The sequence below is a fragment of the Bubalus kerabau genome, chromosome 3, assembly GCF_029407905.1.
Source record: "Bubalus kerabau isolate K-KA32 ecotype Philippines breed swamp buffalo chromosome 3, PCC_UOA_SB_1v2, whole genome shotgun sequence".
In the NCBI taxonomy this organism is placed as follows: Eukaryota; Metazoa; Chordata; class Mammalia; order Artiodactyla; family Bovidae; genus Bubalus; species Bubalus kerabau.
This window is the reverse complement of record NC_073626.1, coordinates 156,237,519-156,257,371: the sequence shown is the minus strand read 5'-3', so window position 1 is coordinate 156,257,371 and position 19,853 is coordinate 156,237,519. Positions and strand designations below refer to the sequence as shown.

The 19,853-nt window shown below is 35.5% G+C and overlaps 1 protein-coding gene across 2 annotated transcripts in view; it reads right to left on the bottom strand.

Moving 5' to 3' along the window:
* The window catches only part of LOC129646728 (sperm-associated antigen 16 protein-like), a 540,055-nt gene that overhangs the window by 186,790 nt on the left and 333,412 nt on the right, over positions 1 to 19,853 (bottom strand). For both annotated transcript variants that reach the window (XM_055573380.1, XM_055573381.1), the window contains exon 6: positions 16,352 to 16,478. In XM_055573380.1, coding sequence (XP_055429355.1) covers positions 16,352 to 16,478 — 127 coding nt within the window. The remainder of the gene's footprint in view (positions 1 to 16,351; positions 16,479 to 19,853) is intronic.

Here is a 19,853-nt window from a genome sequence, read left to right as displayed (position 1 = left end):
TGTCAAGAAAAAAGCCTCAATAGTCAGGAAAATAAAATTGGACCTCCCACTATAGTCACTGAATTATTTTTCCCAACTTTGTTTTTCTTTCTTATAACAAGGTTAAAAATCCCTAGGCATAATCCAGGACATGTCCTTGTAATCTGTAATAACAGTATATACCTCTATTTAAGTGGCTTTGGATTTGGCTTATAACTTGCTATGAATATGCTTTGGACAAACAGATATCAAGCAGACAATACTTGTCGCGTTGGAAAGAAGACATGAATGTGATTGCACTGCTTCTTTTCCCTCCAGCTATACTTACTGCAGGAGGTTAACATGTCCCACATGTAGACCCTGGGGTCCAGAATGAGAAGACACATGGAGCTCTGCTGGAGCTTATGAAAGTGCAAGTGGCCTGAAGAGACATGCAGCTTTCTCGTAAGAGAACAAGGAACAAATTCTCCAATAAGTCAGGAAGATCCTGGGTTAGTTTTGGAGGAAACACTGACTGATAACAACCTCTTGTACCTTGAATCAAAGTCCTAAAATGTTAAAGATAACAACGTAAAGCTAAAAAAGGAAGATTTGGAAAAATGATTTTATAATCTAATAATATGGGTAATATTCTCAAGCAATGCCCACCCCCCCAAATATTAAGATAAAAATACAATAGTTTTTATTCTGTGAAATTGCCTGGAGAATTATATGGACAGAGGAGCCTGGAGGGCTACAGTTCATAGGGTTGCAGATAGTTGGACATGACTGAAGAGACTTAGCAAGCACAGCATAGGTAAGATCAATAAATGTTTCTCCTTGGAATAAATATACATTCAAGAGTAATTGTACACATGTGTGCTCACCCAGTTGTGTCTGAGTCTTTGTGACCCTATGGACTGTACTCTGCCAGGCTCCTCTGTCTGTGGAAATTTCTAGGCAAGAATATTGTAGTGGGCTGCCATTTCCTACTCCAGGGGATCTTCCCAACCCAGGGATCAAACCCTTGTCTTCCACATCTCCTGCACTGAAAGCAAATTCTTTACCACTGTGACACCTGGGAAGCCACAAGGCTGACTGTATATAGATAATTAAATCTGTAAGTCCCAAGACAAAGGAAACCCAATATAAAAAAATTGGCAAAGGCAATTAATTCACAGGTGAGAAAGCCTGAAAGACTGATGAGTGAAAAGATGCTCAACAGTACTAGTAATTAGGGAAATGCAATGTATGTAGTGCCCGCTATACTGGCAGAAATATAAAGTCAAATACTACCTGTATTAGTCTACTGGGGCTGCCATAACCACTGGATGCCTTTAAAAGCAGAAATTTATTTTCTCACAGTTCTGGAGGCTTGAAGTCCCAGATCAGGATGCTGGCATGGTAAGGTTCTGTGAAGGCTCTCTTCCTGGCTTGCAGACTATGGCTTTCCAGCTGTGAGCCCTCATAATCTCGTGCTTACAGGTGACTGTTCTTAAATAACCCCTAATCCAATTGGATTAGGACATCACCCTTAGGATCTCATTTAAATTTCACTACTTCCTAAAAGGCCTTTCTCCAAATACAGTCACACAGGGAGCTAAGGTTTCAACACATGGATCTTAAGGGGAATACAATTTAGTCCATAGCTCTACCAGATGCTGAAAACAAGATTCCTGAAGGGTTGTAATCAGAACAGTGATTGTTAAGAACCATGTGACAATGCTTAATTGAATTAAATAATATACATTCTGTGGCATGGCAAGTCCTCTCCTTTCCAGGACGAGGTGGTATATACCACAGAGAAACTCTCACAGTCACTCATAATGGAGATATATATGAGGATGTTCGGGGCTTCCCCAGTGGCTCAGGGGTAAAGAATCTACCTGTAATGCAGGACACACAGGTTTCAATCCCTGGGTTGGGAAGATTCCCCTGGAGGAGGGCATGGCAACCCCCTCCAGTATCCTTGCCAGGAAAATCCCAAGGACAGAGGAGCCTAGCAGGCCATGGTCCATGGGGTCACAAAGAGTCAGACATGACAAGCACACACACTTCAGTTCAGTTCAGTCGCTCCGTTGTGTCTGACTCTTTGCGACCCTATGGACTGCAGATGCCAGCCCTCCCTGCTGCTGCTGCTAAGTCGCTTCAGTCGTGTCCGGCTCTGTGCGACCCCATAGATGGCAGCCCACCAGGCTCCCCCATCCCTGGGATTCTCCAGGCAAGAACGCTGGAGTGGGTTGCCATTTCCTTCTCCAATGCATGAAAGTAAAAAGTGAAAGTGAAGTCGCTCAGTGGTGTCTGACTCTTCGAGACCTCATGGACTGCAGCCTACCAGGCTCCTCTGTCCATGGAATTTTCCAGGCAAGAGTGCTGGAGTGGGGTGCCATTGCCTTCTCCGAGTATGTTATCTAGGTTGGTCATAACTTTTCTTCTAAGGAGCAAGCATCTTTCAATTTCATGGCTGCAATCACCATCTGCAGTGATTTTGGAGCCCCCAAAAATAAAGTCTGCCACTGTTTCCACTGTTTCCCCATGTATTTGCCATGAAGTGATGGGACCAGATGCCATGATCTTAGTTTTCTGAATGTTGAGTTTTAAGCCAGCATTTTCACTCTCCTCTTTCACTTTCATCAAGAGGCTCTTTAGTTCTTCTTCACTTTCTGCCATAAGGGTGTTATCATCTTCATATCTGAGGTTACTGAAGTAGCAGGGACTTATAGGGGGGTTAGGTTCTATGGTGCCTTACACTAGTACAATAAAGAAATAAAATGATATAATGAATAAAATTGGAATACTATCCAGTAGATGAACTGATAAACCTGATAGACATACATTAATATGGATAAACAGGATAGAATTAAAAGGCAAGAAATTGAATGAAATTTGTGACAAAATATAGTTTTTAAAGAAAATTAGATGCATTCATGTATAAAATAACTATATTCTTCAAAGATACTTGCAAATCTAAGGAAATATATCAAGGATATTTAAAGACTTCCATACAGGGTGGGAGGGAATGAGAGTAGGGATGGAACATACAAATAGAAAAGTAATAAAATCTACAAATAATTGTCTGTTACATATTGAGAATTATGGTTAACTCAGCTCTTTGTATTTGAGGAAGAATAAGAGAAAGAAGGGAGAAAGAAGCTGGATGAACAGAAGGGACATAAGGAGGAAAGGGGAGGAGGAAAGAAGTAGAAGAAGGAGAAAGAGAAGCTAAAGCAGAAGCAACAGATAACATTTATTGTTACGACTAAATTTTTATAAGGATAAATGGTTCCTAGTGCTGCATAGAAAAAGGAAGATATCAAACATTATGAAAGACATAGTGAAAGGATAACAGAAGAGCAAAACTTCAAAGTAAACTGAGTTCATGAGAAGAGAAATGGTAATGTCATTTACATTACAGAAGTGCCCGTCTTTTTTCTCCAGCTCCATAAACAGCTACAGTACCCTTTACAAAACACACTCTGATGGCACCTACAGCATATTATATGTGGGGCAGTTTAACTTAGAGGTTTCAACACTCCCAGTTTATGATTTGCACATTCATGACTATTGTTTCAATTTACTTTGTAAATAGAATCTTACCTGTCTATTCATAGTTAAATCCTAGAATTTAGAATAGTACCTGGCAGATAACAGGCTTACGCTATTTGTCAACTGAATGAATATAATTTCTACTTTTAGACAAACAAAAATACAGGAGAGAAAATAATAAAATTCTTGGCTAGAAGGCATGACTGAAATGCACATATATATTATGCCAAATGCATATTCATTATTCCACTTATCAAACTCACTATTTCAAAACATTTACAAAGTACTGATTTTCATAATATCAATAATATACTGTTATATTCCTTTTTCAATTTTTCTTTCTTTTTGTTGTAGACTGCATAGTAGGGGATGCTGCATGAATATGATTTTAAATAATTTTTGATATTCACTCCAGTTATAGTATAAGTAAGATATTCTGAGATCAACCAGATTTGAGAAAATCATATGTGAATATTGTTTGAAATTCAATTTTAGATAAATATAACTTAGTGTTATCATATGTGCCATCGGGGCCAGCTCCCTCTCTAGGAGAGCATGCAATTTGCTCTGGATTGATTTGCACTTCTGTTGAACTGCAACTTCTCTTAAAGGATTATCCTATTAAGAAGTATCAGCTTGGCTGATTAAAGATAATTATCTATTCAGTTCTGTATACATAATCTACTAAAAAGAAGACAGATTCTTGTGCTACTTGACTTTGGGCTATGAAGTATGTGTAGACTACAGATTTCAACTGTTATTATTTTTAAATTTAGTACACCATCATATGCTACTACATTAAAATAGTACATTCCTCTTAATTACATAACTGTGTACCCCTAGGAAAAATTCAAAGGTAAAACTGTACTTTAATTCTTTATATAAATGCATTTTTCTTGATTAATATATGTGTAAAAATAGTAATATTTCATAATAACCTATGCAAACATGCATTTGTTCTTTTTATAGTATTTGTAATCACACGGTCATAGTTAATTATATGGAATATTTTATTGCCTGGGTGATGTTAAGATATAGCCAATCATGAAATTAATTCCTCATACTTGTTCATTTCAGTTCAGTTCAGTTGTTCAGTCGTGTCTGACTCTTTGCGACCCCATGAACTGCAGCACGCCAGGCCTCCCTGTCCATCAGCAACTCCCGGAATTCACTCAGACTCATGTCCATCGAGTCAGTGATGCCATCCAGCCATCTCATCCTCTGTCGTCCCCTTCTCCTCCTGCTCCCAATCCCTCCCAGCATCAGAGTCTTTTCCAATGAGTCAACTCTTCACATGAGGTGGCCAAAGTACTGGAGTTTCAGCATCATTCCCTCCAAAGAAATCCCAGGGCTGATCTCCTGAATTTCTTAAACGTGGTGGCAATAACTTGGCATTAGCACAGTAATTGTTACACGAAAATAACTGCTATAAATGTATTTGAAAACTATTTCTTATATGACTACTGCAAAATTAATCCTCATTAAATATGATGACAGTAATTTAGAATTTGTCATTTTTTGGATATGAGCTGTATTTAAAATGTTTGTATATAATTAGGCACATAAGCTCTGTAATGAACTTCCAAGGAGAAAGTTTATGTACATAGGAAAACATTTCCAAGAATCTTGATCATCTAGGCCTAATATTTCTATGCAACTCAACTACAACAGAGAATTAAGCAAGGAGAAAATACTATATAAAACTGAGGACCTAACAACATAAGTGTGACTTTTTTGTATCATCCAGGCAATTAAAGCTATAATAGCTGACTGTATCTGAATAATGCTCTAATTTGTAAGATTAATAAGTTATTTTCTGCTCTGATTAAACCAGAATAGGTCAGATTTTTACTATCTCATAAAGCCCTATAAGAAGAATTTGTTTGAGTTATTGAGTTATTAAAATGTTGAAACTTATGCATGTTGTTTGATAAAATTCCATTCCTATAGAGAATGAACATGTTGTTAGGTTTGTAAGAATAAAAGTTTTATATTGCTGAGCAACACAGCTGTCTTTTCAATTTGAGGCTCAGTTTCTAAATAATCTTGATTTTTATATCAAATTGTATTTCCATTTTGGAAATAGGAAAAGTGGAGTGTTTTACTTACAGTTTCGTGTTTTATTTGTAAATGTTAAATAGTATAAAAGAGTATTAAGTTTTTATTTTAAAATATTATTTTTATCCCAGAATACCATGCTCCAATGAAGAGTGGACAAGGCACTACTCAGCTGTACAAAACTTAGGTTGGAAACATAACTGATGAAGTCACTTAATCCAAATCTCATGTTTTTAAGATCAAGTTGAAGTCAACAGAGACTAAGTGTCCTGCTCAATTTCATATTACAATTTCATATTCAACCACAGATGGACAACAATATTCTTTAGAGCCTTGCCTTGTGCTTAACTTCTGATGTATGGTATGTAAATTATTTCTATATGTTTCTTTCTACAAATTCAATCCAGACTCAGATAAGACATTAGATAGTATTGGAGATATGAAATAATCATTTCTAAAACTATGAAGACAGTTGCAAAAGTGAGGCCTTATAGTTTGTACAATGATGTTGTCATTAGATTAAGTACACACCCTTTCAAACATAGTATCGGAAAGGAACAAGAGTTACGTTCATTGATTCTGTATTTTGAAAAAGTCAGTAATTTCATTTATATTAAGCCTTCACAATTGGTGTAATTCAAATGCACTTCAGTTTTCAGAATGTATGATACATTATTAGGATGATAGTCTAAATACATAAAAATTAATATGGCGTCATCACCAACCAATTGGGCTTCCCTTGTGGCTCAGCTGGTACAGAACCCACTTGCAATGTGGGGGACTTGAGTTCAATCCCTGGGTTAGGAAGATCCCCTGGAGAAGGGAAAGGCTACCCACTGGCTTGGAGAATTCCATGGACTCTATAGTCCATGGGGTTGCAAAGAGTTGGGCATGGCTGAGCGACTTTCACTTTCACCAACCAGTCAGAATGGACAACAGATCAAACAGAATAGGTTCACGGTCAATGGTCATAACATTTTTTACAATTGCAAATATTATTTCTGAATTAATATATCTTCAAACAATACACATTTAATTAAAGTTTTCATGGCATCCCCATTATTATTAGCATGTTATCTTCTATACTTGCTATCAGGTGAATAAAAATGCTTCTAAAACATAGAATAGCATGACAAAAAACAAAGAGAAAGGACACTTTTTTATTTTACAGGTAAAGTGTAAAGCCAGTTCCTATGAACCTCCAGAATTTTTTCTTTACAATTTCCTAGAGCTAAGGATGAAATAAAATGGAATTCAGGGTCTCATAGAAATGTACAAATACATATATTTGTTAATATACATACATAATTAAAGCTCTCAAACCTTCTTAAAATGGGAGAAATGGAACCAAACCCCTAATATTTGTTAATATACATACATAATTAAAGCTCTCAAACCTTCTTAAAATGGGAGAAATGGAACCAAACCCCTAGTTCTGTGCTAAGGAAAAAACAAACAAAAAAACACCTTGTCCAGTTCCTAGAGCATAGTATACTTCATTGCAGGTATTATTCACACATTTGACTCTGCAAGGGAGATACATAATCTTATTTCTTTCAGTTCCTCCAATTCCTTTATCCAGTAGCAGAGAAGCCCATATTTTACTCAAAAACAAAATGGGTTTGCATATAAACAGGGGACAAAATAGCTGGGTTATAAATAACTGAGCAGAGTCTTCTAGTCTCCTTTTCTCTCTTGTGTTTTATCCACTCTTCCTGTTACTCTTTCCCAGGAAATTGAAGTAGAATGATCTTGCTCTTAGGAGGAGCTATTTAGCTTGTCTCTGCCTTATGCCTTAGAGATAACAGAAGTTAGCTTGCTTTACTCCTTTCCTATTTCAGTTTCTAATCAGGCCAGGACTTAAGTAAATAACAAAAAGTGCCTGTAAGCATTCACCTATTCCACCCAGATTAGTCTGATAAGAATTTACCATGAGGTGTGGAGCTGGAGTTTCAGCTCCCATTAGGAACATATTTAAGGTTCCCCATTGTTATAATCCACCTGTAATGTAGGAGAGATGGATTTGATCCCTGGGTCAGGAAGATCCCCTGGAGAAGGCAATGGCCACCCATTCCACAATCTTTGCTTGGAGAATTCCATGGACAGAAGAGCCTGGAGGACTATTGTCCATCAGGTCGCAAAGTCTATCAGGTCAATGACTGAGTGACTAACTCTTTCACTTTTCTTTTTCTCTTGTTATAAGACATCAAAAACTTGGCAGATAACACTAGGGAAATCATCTTCTCTTTTTTTCCCCCCTTTATCTTGTCTTCCTTTTCAGACACAACTAGTTGACAAATAGTGACAGGATGTTGTCTTAATCAGTTTTGAGTCAAACACTGTCAAGTGGTCATTACTTAGATTATTTCAATATCCAGGCCTTACAAAGAGCTGAGAAAAGAAGAGAAGTGAAAGGCAAAGGAGTAAAAGAAAGATATACCCATCTAAATTGGGTACCAAAGAATAGCAAGGAGAGATAAGAAAGTCTTCCTAAGTGGTCAGTGCAAAGAAATAGAGGAAAACAATAAAACAGGAAAGATTAGAGATCTCTTCATGAAAATTAAGAGATAACAAGGGAACATTTCATGCAAAGGTGGGTACAGAAATGATATGGACCTAATAGAAGTAGGAGATATTAAGAAGAGATGGCAAGAATACACAGAAAGACGATCCAATAAAGGTCTTTTTGACCTGGACAAGGACAATGGCATGGTTCACTCATGTAGAGCCAGACATCTTGGAGTGTGTAGTCAAGTGGGTTTTAAGAAGCATCACTATGAACAAAGCTAGTTGAGGTGATGGAATCTAGCTATTTCAAATCCTAAAAGATGATACTGTTAAAGTGCTGCACTCAGTACGCCAGCAAATTTGGAAAATGGAGCAGTGGCCACAGGACATGAAAAGGTCAGTTTTCATCCCGAAGAAGGTCAGTGCCAAAGACCGTTCAAACTACCACACAACCGCACTCATTTCACATGATAGCAAGGTAATGCTCAAAATTCTTCAAGCAAGGCTTTAACAGTACATGAACCGAGAACTTCCAGCTGCACCAGCTGGATTTAGAAAACGTAGGGGAACCAGAGATCAAATTGTCAACACCATTGAATCATAGAAAAAGCAACGCAAGTCCAGAAAAACATCTACTTCTGCTTCATTGACTACAATAAAGCATCTGTGTGAACACAAAAAACTGTGTTCTTAAAATTCTAAAAGAGATGGAAATACCAAACCACCTTACCTGCCTCCTGAGAAACCTGTATGCAGGTCAAGAAGCAACAGTTAGAGCCGGACATGGAACAAAAGACTAGTTTAAAATTGGGAAAGGAGGACACCACAGCTGTATATTGTCACCATGCTTATTTCACTTATATGTAGAGTGAAAGTGAAGTCACTCAGTCATGTCTGACTCTTTGCGACCCCATGGACTGTAGCCTACCAGGTTCCTCCCACCATGGGATTCTCCAGGCAAGAGTACTGGAGTGGGGTGCCAACATCCTGTGAAATGCCAGGTTGGATGATTCACAAGCTGGAATCAAGTTGCTGGGAGAAATAACAACAACCTCAGATATGCAGATGACACACCCTAATGGTATAGAGCGAAAAGGAACTAAAGAGCCTCTTGATGAAGGTGAAAGAGGAGAGTGAAAAAGCTTGTTTAAAACTCAGCATTCAAGAAACTAAGATAATGGTATCTGGTCCCATCACTTCATGGCAAATAGATGGGAAAACAATGGAAACAGTGACAGACTATTTTTTGGAGGGCTCCAAAATCACTGCAGATGGTGACTGCAGCCATGAAATTAAAAGATACTTGCTCCTAGGAAGAAAAATTATGATAAACCTAGACAGCATATTTAAAAGCAGAGACATCATTTTGCCAACAAAGTTCGATATAGTCAAAGCTATGGTTATTCCTGTCATCATGTATAGATGTGAGAGTTGGACCATAAAGAAGGCTAAGCAGCAAAGAACTGATGCTTTTGAACTGTTGGAAAAGACTCTTAAAGGAATTCAATCCTGAATATTCATTGGAAAGACTGATGCTGAAGCTCCAATACTTGGGCCACCTGATGCAAAGAGACAATTCATTGGGAAAGACTCTCATGCTGGGAAAGATTGAAGACAGGAGGAAGAGGAGGTTACAGAGGATGAGATGACTGGATGGCATCATTGACTCAATAGACATGAGTTTAAGCAAACTCGAGGAGTTAGTGATGGACAGGGATGCCTGGTGTGCTGCAGTCCATGGGGTCGCACAGAATTGGACATCACTGACAGACTGAACAACGCAACCTAGTCAAAGCTTGCTCTGCTTGCTGCAAGAGAAGTCAATGAATCTGAGACGAGGTACTTGGATTAGGAACAGACTTTATTTGTGAGCCTGCTGACAGAGAAGATGGCAGGCCTGACCCTCAAAATAACCATCTTGCTGGGGCCTGGATGTCAGATTCTTTTCTGGATCAGAGATGGGTGGGATACAAAGTAAACAGACCATTTAATTCTTGCAAATCTCCTAAAATGACAAGCCTCAGGTAGTGGGATGTGTTAATTTTATGTCTTCCTTACAGTCATTACATGGGCGGTGTGAAATGCAATATCTCCTGTCATATCAACAAACAAAGATGTCACATCTATCTGTGATCCCAGACTCCCCAAATGTGAATTTTTGGTCATGAAATGTGCTTGGTGCTATGCCATTTGCTACACAAAGAATCACAGGCATTCACAGGTGGATGGGTCTGGTTATCTCCTTGAGGCAGGCCATTATGTACGTTTATAGTAAAAAAAAAAAAAAAAAAAAGGGTTAAAGTCACAGAAGCAGATACAGTGTAAATTTAAAAGCAACTCTTCCAGGTTACAAATCCATTTCTTTCCTATCACTTTGTCTTTCACTGAATCTTTCTGCAACAAGAAATCAAGAATCTGAGCTTCATTAGGTCCTGAAACTATGTGTGGGATCTCAGCTGGAAAACCATGGGTTTGGGCTGAGTTCAAGCCCGAGCACATGGATTGAAGTCCCAATCTGAGGTGAATGATTTCAGTAGTAACAACCTCATTAAGTTGTGGTAAAGAATAAACAAGATTTTTATGAGAGCTGACTCAGATGGTTCCATTGGTAAAGGGACTAGACCCAGAAGTGTGGACTGATGTTGCCTCACTATTGAGGTAATAACATTCTGAGCCCTCTCCCTGCGTCAAGTTTTCTGCAAAGAGCCAGACAATAAATATCTGAGCCTTCACAAGCCATATAGTTTCCACTGCGAATATTCAACTCTGCTGTTGTAGTATAAAAGTAGCCTTAGATAATGCATAAATTAATGGGTATGGTTGTATACCATTAAAATTACAGATAAATACAGGTCAAGCTGGACTGTAGGCAGTACTTTGCCAAGCCCTGTTCTATGTACTATCCTTTTGAATTGCAAAAGGATAGTTGCAATTGCAAAATTGCAGTTTTACCATCCTGGTTGATGGGAGCACAAACTATTCCTAGGCTATTGTGATCCTCAGGGATTTTTCTTGTTAACTCTTCAGACAGATTTTTCTAAGCCTTTAGGCTGTCATGTACTGATCCATACTCAGCTAAAGACTGGAAGGGATCTTTTGCAAATCTCTAGAGCTCCCTCTTTGTGTTGCTGTCTCCTGTCCTGTCTCTTGTCCTGTCCTGTCTTGTCCTCTGCCTTGGCCTCACTGGACTGCCCATTCTATCTCCCTAACTCTGGGAGTTTGCTGAGCTTCCTCAAGGTTTTTGTTCATTTCTGAGATGCAATCTAGAGATTTCCTCCAGACAGTATTCTGTGCAGCCATAGAGCTCATCTTATTTACCCACCTCTCAGTACTGTCTTCCACTGCCCAATATTCAATTTCTGAAAACCATTGTTGCATAAATTTTGTCTGTTTTTTCCTTCATTTTAGGTAGGAGGGTAAACCTGGTCCCTGTTTGGCTAGAAGTGGAAGTTGTGATAGGTTTTTAACATTCCACAGACAAGGAAATTAAGACTCAGAAATGTTCAGAAATTTCACCAAGATCATTCAGCTAGTTAGTAGTAGAGACAGAATTCAAAACCAGGGCTTCTAAATTCTGAGTTATACTAACTTCCAGATGCTCCATTATACTACACTGCTTCCAACAGAAGGGATTGACCACAACCTGTCTTTTAAATATGCTGCTCCTGCTGCTAAATTGCTGTAGTTGTGTCTGACTCTCTGTGACACTATGGACTGTAACCTGTCAGGCTTCTCTGTCCACGGGATTCTCCAGGCAAGAGTACTGGAGTGTGTTGCCATTTCCTCCACCAGGGGATCTTCCTGACCCAGGGATTGAACCTATGTCTCCGGCATTGCACACAGATTACCACTGAGCCACCAAGGAAGCGCATCTTTTAAATATAAAACAGAACAGGGAACTGAAGCCTTCACTAACAGAAACTAATAAACCAAAAATGAAGATTATCTTATTATTTTTTGAACAATTTTAGAAGGGCCTGATACTTGTCATATTTTATAATGGGGTCATTATTTTTTCTTATAGTTTAGTATCTCTATTGTCATTCTGCTTGTGGGAAATATCTAGGATTATCTCCAAATGGTGGGAAACCTTGCCCATTTTAATGGTCTAAGACTGATAAGCTTTCTGTTGGAAAGTTCCCATCTGGCTCAAGCTTCAGCTTCTGCATTTTTTAAGGATGTGACTTCTTTGCAAATGTATTGGAATTACCTTTTACAAAGGAGTGAAAAATAGTTCTAAACTACATAAACATGATGAAATGAGAGCTGTGGGAAAGTGTATGTATAAATTCTCACAGTTCATTTTGGTTATTTTCACTATAAAATTCCATTTAACATTTTTCTGAAATAGTAATAAATTTTTGAATGGTAAAACATATGGCATTTGCGTATGCCAAGTGCGAGATATTTAGATAATGAATATTTGTATGTGTAGCACTGTACTACCAGGAGGTTCTCTGTTTAATGAGAAAGAACACTTATCCTTTTACAAATACATGAATGATAAATATATACTGATACATGTATATATCTATGCTGCTGCTGCTGCTGCTACTAAGTTGTTTCAGTCGTGTCTGACTCTGTGCGACCGCATAGACGGCAGCCCACCAGGCTCCCCCATCCTTGGGATTCTCCAGGCAAGAACACTGGAGTGGGTTGCCATTTCCTTCTCCAATGCATGAAAGTGAAAAGTGAAAGTGAAGTCTCTCAGTCATGTCCGATTCTTCGTGACCCCATGGACTGCAGCCTACCAGGCTTCTCTGTCCTTGGGATTTTCCAGGCAAGAGTACTGGAGTGGGTTGCCATTGCCTTCTCCGGTATATATCTATAAACATAGGTAATCTGTATTTGTTGTAAGCAGTGCATTTTCAAATAAAACATTATGCAAATAATACTATGCCACATGCAACTCCTCTTTTAAATGTGTAAGAAGCTGATTTCTTACAGCAACAGTAAAGCTAAGCCCTAGATGATGATTCACACTTCTCTAAATCTTTTGATTTTAATTATATATGCATATATAATGTTAAATATAGTTTTACTTGCTAGTTAATCATTTAAATTTTTTTTAATATTAGAGGAAAACAAGACTATATTGGGATTTCCTCATTATAGAATGCAATTAACCCATGAAACAAATTAGAATATAGTAAGACAATTATCTCTTCTATTATTTACATGAAAAGCTTAATTCAGGAAGATCAAATAACTTGCTTAAAATCTAAAAGGTGAGGAAGAGCTAAGGGTCTAAATCTTAGTGTACGTTCTTTTTCCACACCATTGGTTTGAAATATTTTTATCAAATATAACATTTCAAAAATTGATACACTGTATTTTGTTGTTTAGTTTCTAAGTTGTGTCCGACTCTTTGAACCCCATGTACTGTAGCCTACTGGGCTCCTCTGATCATGGGTTTTTCCAGGTAAGAATATTGATGTGGATTGCCATTTCCTTCTCCAAGGGAGGAAGTCCCTGATACATCATGAGAAATACCAATTTTAAAACAGAATAAGTACTATTTCATTAGTATGTAATTTACTCTTATAAATTTAAAATAAAATTATAAAATAAAATAAAAATAGTTATGAGATAAATAATTAATGAACACATTTTAATAAATATTTGAAATCAAATGTTATGAACCACAGTTTCAGTCTTTAATGATCTCTACTCAAATATCCTGTGTATCCTGTGTTGGATTTGCAGTGAAGAAATCCCTTATTTATAAAGACAAGCCATTGTGTATAGAGACAGCTCTGTTTAAGCAGCACACCTCAAAATTTCAAGATGCCCTTCAATTAAACTGATTTAGAGACATGAAATATGAGGAGAAAATTTTTGTTTCTGTGTTTATTATTTAGGATATCTGAAAACTACTTGCACATTCCTTATATTAAATTTCTCAAACAGAATACTATCAGTACTTCCGCATATGTTATATGATATTATGATGATACTGCATATGTATTATCAATGACCTTTCCTCAGGTCCAAGGAGGTAAGCTTGCATTGGCTTCCCACTGGGAATAAATAAAGTATGTCAAATGAATGTGTATTCTGAGCTTATTATGTTATATTTGATATTATTTTCATAGTCCAAATATCCTCATGACATCTTTTTATACTTTTAAAATGATCTTTTCCTGAATAAATGCAGATGAGAAGAGATCTACATGTTCCTGTCCTTATTTCAATTTTGTTTTGCTCTTGACTTCACTTTTCTTTACTCTCTTGAAATGAACATAATTTCTGGTATTTAACTTTGTGATTTTCATCTCTCTGTTCAGATCCTCATTAGACCTTGTCTTTGCTCTTCCCAAATTCCTTCAACTCTTAATGTATTTCATACTTTTAAAATGATGAGTGACTTAAGACTTCTTCTCCACCAAAGCACACATTTCTCATTATTCAATGAGAAAAAGACATTAATTTCTCAAACACTAGAATTAAAATTAATTATATCATGTTCCTTGAAGAAATGGTCAAAGGAATGGAAAGGTCAAGTTGAAATTATATTTCTTCAAACTGATGAAGTGTTTTCATTAATAGGGTCCCTGGTTTACACTCTTTATGTTTCTCATTGTTCCATCCTTGATTTTGACAGTTTTCTTAATATTAGTGTACTATCAAATATATAGCAGTAATGGAGAGAAAAAATAGATTTGTTGTACCAGGGGCTTCAAGACTTGCATGACAGTAAGATAGAACTGACATTTATTTAAAATAAGGTTTGCCTGACAATATACGGAAAAGAAATTTGAGGATGGATGATAAGGACAGTAAAAGGCAGTGAAAACATATTTAATATTATGACAGTAAAATATATATCTAGTGTTAGTTGTACAGCTTTCCAAAACATCTGTTTTTCTATTATTAGAAAGTACAGACAAAAGCTTTGAAATTTCAGAATTCAAAACTCAAGGACCTGAATACTTGGATGCTATTTCAAGATAATAAAGGAGATTTATTGATTTGAAAATGTTTATAAAAAACAAGTTGAAACTCCTTTAGATTTATGATGTCAATGTATATTCTATATATTGTAAAGTATAAATTATTATAATACTAATGAGCCTTCACATTAAAAAATTAAATTCTCATAGTTAGGATATTTTATCCTGTACAGTGTTTTCTGTTTCAATTCTAGCAAAGCATAAAAGTCTTAATGTCAAGAACATTACTAAAATATTTTTAAGGAAGTCATTGTTATTAGTGTGGCTCATATACCAGTCTGCAATGGGAACACAACTTAAGATTTATTAAGAAGACAAACTTACTGAATTCTGAATTTCAGATATGTGATGGCAATATCATGAAACCAGTTCCATGGAACACACAATTATCTTATGGCTCTAGAACTGCTGAGTATATTCATACTTTCTGGACTATATTTAAATAGAATATTATTTCCATTATATATATTCAATCTCTATTTCTTCATCTAAAATCACTATCTCTACCACTTTGAGTGACTGCCAATAAATAACAAAAGTTTTAACATCTCAAAACTTAAAAAAGTTTATAACATGTATTATAATAGCAAAGGTAAGCTATATCAATCAATAACAGATATACATTATTTAGCATAGGATATTATTAAAGATAGAGTTGTAATTGTAATTTTAACATTTTAAATGTACAAGTGGAATCATTGTGTGACTGTTAATATCAGTTGCTACACTATTGATCATCAGCAAGGATAAAATATTTTCTTATTGATAACATTCATCTTATTGCAGAAAAACGCTAAACACGATAATATACTATAATTATTACCAGTTAAAACAATTATTTTTGGACATAATTGCAGCAAAATGAATACATATTTAAATTTAATTGTAAAATCTAGAGACTATGAGATATTACGCATTTATTATAGACTAAAATAATTTTACTCTTGTCAAAGGTTTGTTCTTCCCTACTTTTAGCCATTTGCCTTCAAAAAACTTGATTTTCTTGCATTGGATGGTGATTCCAAGGCATGCAGACTCCAAATTTTGCATGATGCTACTAGGAACTTGAGTGATTTAAATGAGCACACACTTACCTTCTCTATTATCCTTTTTTTCATGCATGTAATAAATGCAATGCTTTCATTATATATATGTGATATGATATATAATATGATGATTATAACAGTGTAATATATTTTAGTATAATATTAAGGACAGAAATTTACATAGAAGGAAATGCAAAAAATTAAAATGGCAATAGAAAATACTTTCAGGACAAATATTAAAGTTGTCAACTTGGTCAAAATGTTAAACAAAAAAGATCCTACCTGATGAATCAAAGGTCACCTCATTGCCCGGGCTTGGACCTACATCAATGGACACCATGGGTAGGAGCTTCCGAAAATCCCACAGCTTTGTAACTCCACAGGCATCACAGGATGCTATCATGTGACCCTTTAAAGTATTGAAAAAGAAGTTTTATATATATACACACATACATGATACTTCTCTCAAAATATATATAAAAACTCAGACCAAAAGAAAAGATTTTCTATTACCATTTTATTAAATCCACAAGAATACATTCCTCTAAACTAAAAAGTATTCATTATACCTTTGTCTTCGACATAAAAGCATTATAAAGTGAAAATCTATATATGTAAAATCCTATATCACATTTTGGAAGATGATTCTCAGGAAATCATTTTGATGATTTTAATTATATTAGAAGATGTAATAAAACAACTACACACATGCACGTGCATGCAGTTTGTCTATATATACACATATCTCATGTATGACATGTGATTTACATATAAAAGCTACCTATACATGTAAAAAAATTGCACTAAATGCACACTCCCTTCACATGCTTGTAACTAGTTAGTACTGACAATTTATATCTCAGAATAAAAATAAAAACAGAGGTAGGAAAACAACTGGACAGGAAAGAATAATTTTTATCATAGTGGGTAGATCACTGGAACCATGTAAAATTGATGGCAAGGAAGCTGTGCCTATTGTGGTCTGTTAGACAAAATTATTAGAAATAATTTTTTAATGCCTAGTCAAAAATCATTCCTTCATTATTTTCTTTCTAGATATTCTAAAATGTCAAATAACTTGATCAATATATAATTTCTCTCATTATTTTGAACTAGCTCACATACTTATTCCTCATTTACTCCTTGATTTCTACCCTTTCTGTAAAAAATGTGCATACTGTATTAGAATCCAAGTCAAATGTTCCCTAAACATTCCAGCAATGTAGCAAATGCAATTAGTTTTAAAATTCTGTAACTGTTATCACTCACAATGCGGTATAACAATCTTTTACCCTCAATCTAATAAATGGAATACTTAATCCTTTTTGTGACTTAAAAAGAACACAAGGAACTTGGAATGTTTTCAAATATGTAAACATGTAAGAACTGTGAAGAATCAATGAATTTAATTTTTAGAAAAGAATAGTTATCAGGATTACATGGAATATTAAATGTTAAAAATTATAAAGAACTCTTTCCAGATATAAGGGCTTTCAAACACCTTTTACAAGTCACAGAATGGAATTTTTTTTCAACTTTGAGTACAGAATAAATTTTAATCAGAATTTAATTTGGAGAAACTTCTTCTCAAAGTCAGGTTATAGACTTCATGACCTTTTCTTCTCTAGATTTTATGACACAAAGAAAATCATAAAATGTGCCTTATACCATTGAATATTAAAATTTTAGAAACTATACTAAATATAAAAATAAATTATTTAAATGCTTTTAGTATTTTCATATTTCATTTTTACTGCTGTCAACACATTTAGAACATTTTGATAAAATTAAAATAATAGTCAATACTTATTAAGGGTTTTTAATGAACTAAATGCTGTGCTAAATAATTTATTGATAAAAATAGATTCATTATTTTAAACAATTTTGAATAACATCATTTAGCCAAACTTTTCCATTTACCAAGGAACTTAAAATTCATGACAAAATTTGCATTATGAAAAAACAGAATAACTTGTAAAGTGGTACAAGTTTGCATTCAGATTTGATAACCAGGAGACACTTGGTAACTACACTTTCAGTTAGAAGAGAGGTAATGTAGTGCCTCTCGGAGTGCCTGGGGCATAGAGAAATTAAAAAAAAAAAAAATTAACCCAATAGATGACAAATGCCTCATGGGTGTTTACCCAGAAGTTTTAAATTACTTTCACACTGTTGATGAGGTTCTGGAGGCCAAGAATCCTGGAGTGGTTTGCCCTTCTCTTCTCCAGTGGGTCATGTTTTGTCAGAGGATTGCAGGCCGGAGGAGAAGTGGGCGACAGAACATGAGATGGTTGGATGGCATCACTGACTCAATGGACATGAGTTTAAGCAAACTCCAGGAGATAGTGAAGGACAGGGAAGGCTGGTGTGCTATAGTCCATGGGATCGCGGACAGTCAGACTCGACTTTTTTACTGAACTTTCACACCAGCCTTAAGGTAATATTGCTTCTAACCGTAATAGTTCTGAATCAGCTAGACAAAAGGAAGAGATAAAAGATGCAGAGAATCCAGAACAAAAAAGTTGGAATATCAAGATTCTGTATTCCTTCTCACGCAATCTCAGGTGAACTGGAATCATCTGCCTTTCTCCTTCTATAGGTCAAAAGAAGACACTAAATTATTACTAATCCAAACCACACACTGTGAGTTTTGAGGTAAATGAAGACAGGGAGTGTGGAAAAGGGTTTAGTTGACAACCTAGTGTAAAAACAAATATTTTATCTATAATTTATGTCAGATAATAAAACAAAGACTAGCTACAGTTAGGCAATTAACCTAACTAAGAAACAAAGATTTCAAAGAAAATGTTTTTTGTTCAGGGAGGTAGGAATTGTGACCATCCTAAAGAAAGTATAAACTCAAAGAATTTTGGAAAATTCTTTAAAATGTAATTCTGGTTATGTCACTGGTACCAGTGCTGATACTGAGAAGGAAAGGTAATAAAGATGGCTGCATTGAAAGCTCTCAAAGAAGATCAGATTCAGGCAGATGGTTATTTATACGACACTGAATCTCCAGCACCTGGTTTAGTTCCTGTGACATTTGGGATTTGATTTTGATTTATAGAATAAATGAATATAAGAGGAGTAGAGTAATCAGTGTTGACCATGTGAAACTTTAACGGACTTTTGTTTCTCAAAATATGGTAATGAGCAGAAGCTCAGAAAAATACAATAGTGTTTTATTTTGTGTGTGTGTATGTGTGTATTTATTAGTTTTGGGATTATAGACTCAAATAGTAAAATGAAGCAAGTAAAATTTAGAAAATGGACAAAGGATACAGTTGAGATTAAAATGAATAGCCATGACTCCTAAATGCCCCTATTAAGCTTTGTCAACTCCAACTTAAAGATCCTAGTGAGAAAATCCATATAGATGTGAGGTTAATAAGTTAGAGTATAACAGTATAAAATCAAACTAGCTTTACCTAGGCTGCTGAAAATATACTGGAGAAATATTTAGCTGTACATATCAAGAATCACAAAGGTGTTCATACTTTTGAAACTTTTAAGGTTACTTATTAAAAAATGGAAACACGTGAATTTTATAATAATCTAATTTAGAAGAAATAAATCTTGTGCTGTTGTGGATCCTGAAAACTGCTAGAGGCGCCTTTTATGCAAACTTGTTACCAACAGTGTCAGGAAGAAAAGCAGACTGAACAGCTATTGCTCAGCACAGATGGCTCTAAACATATTTATATATTGTAAAACAAAGAAAAAGCAAAAATTAGCTAATGAAGTAATTTATAGGTTAAATGAATAATTAAACTATTTTCATAAA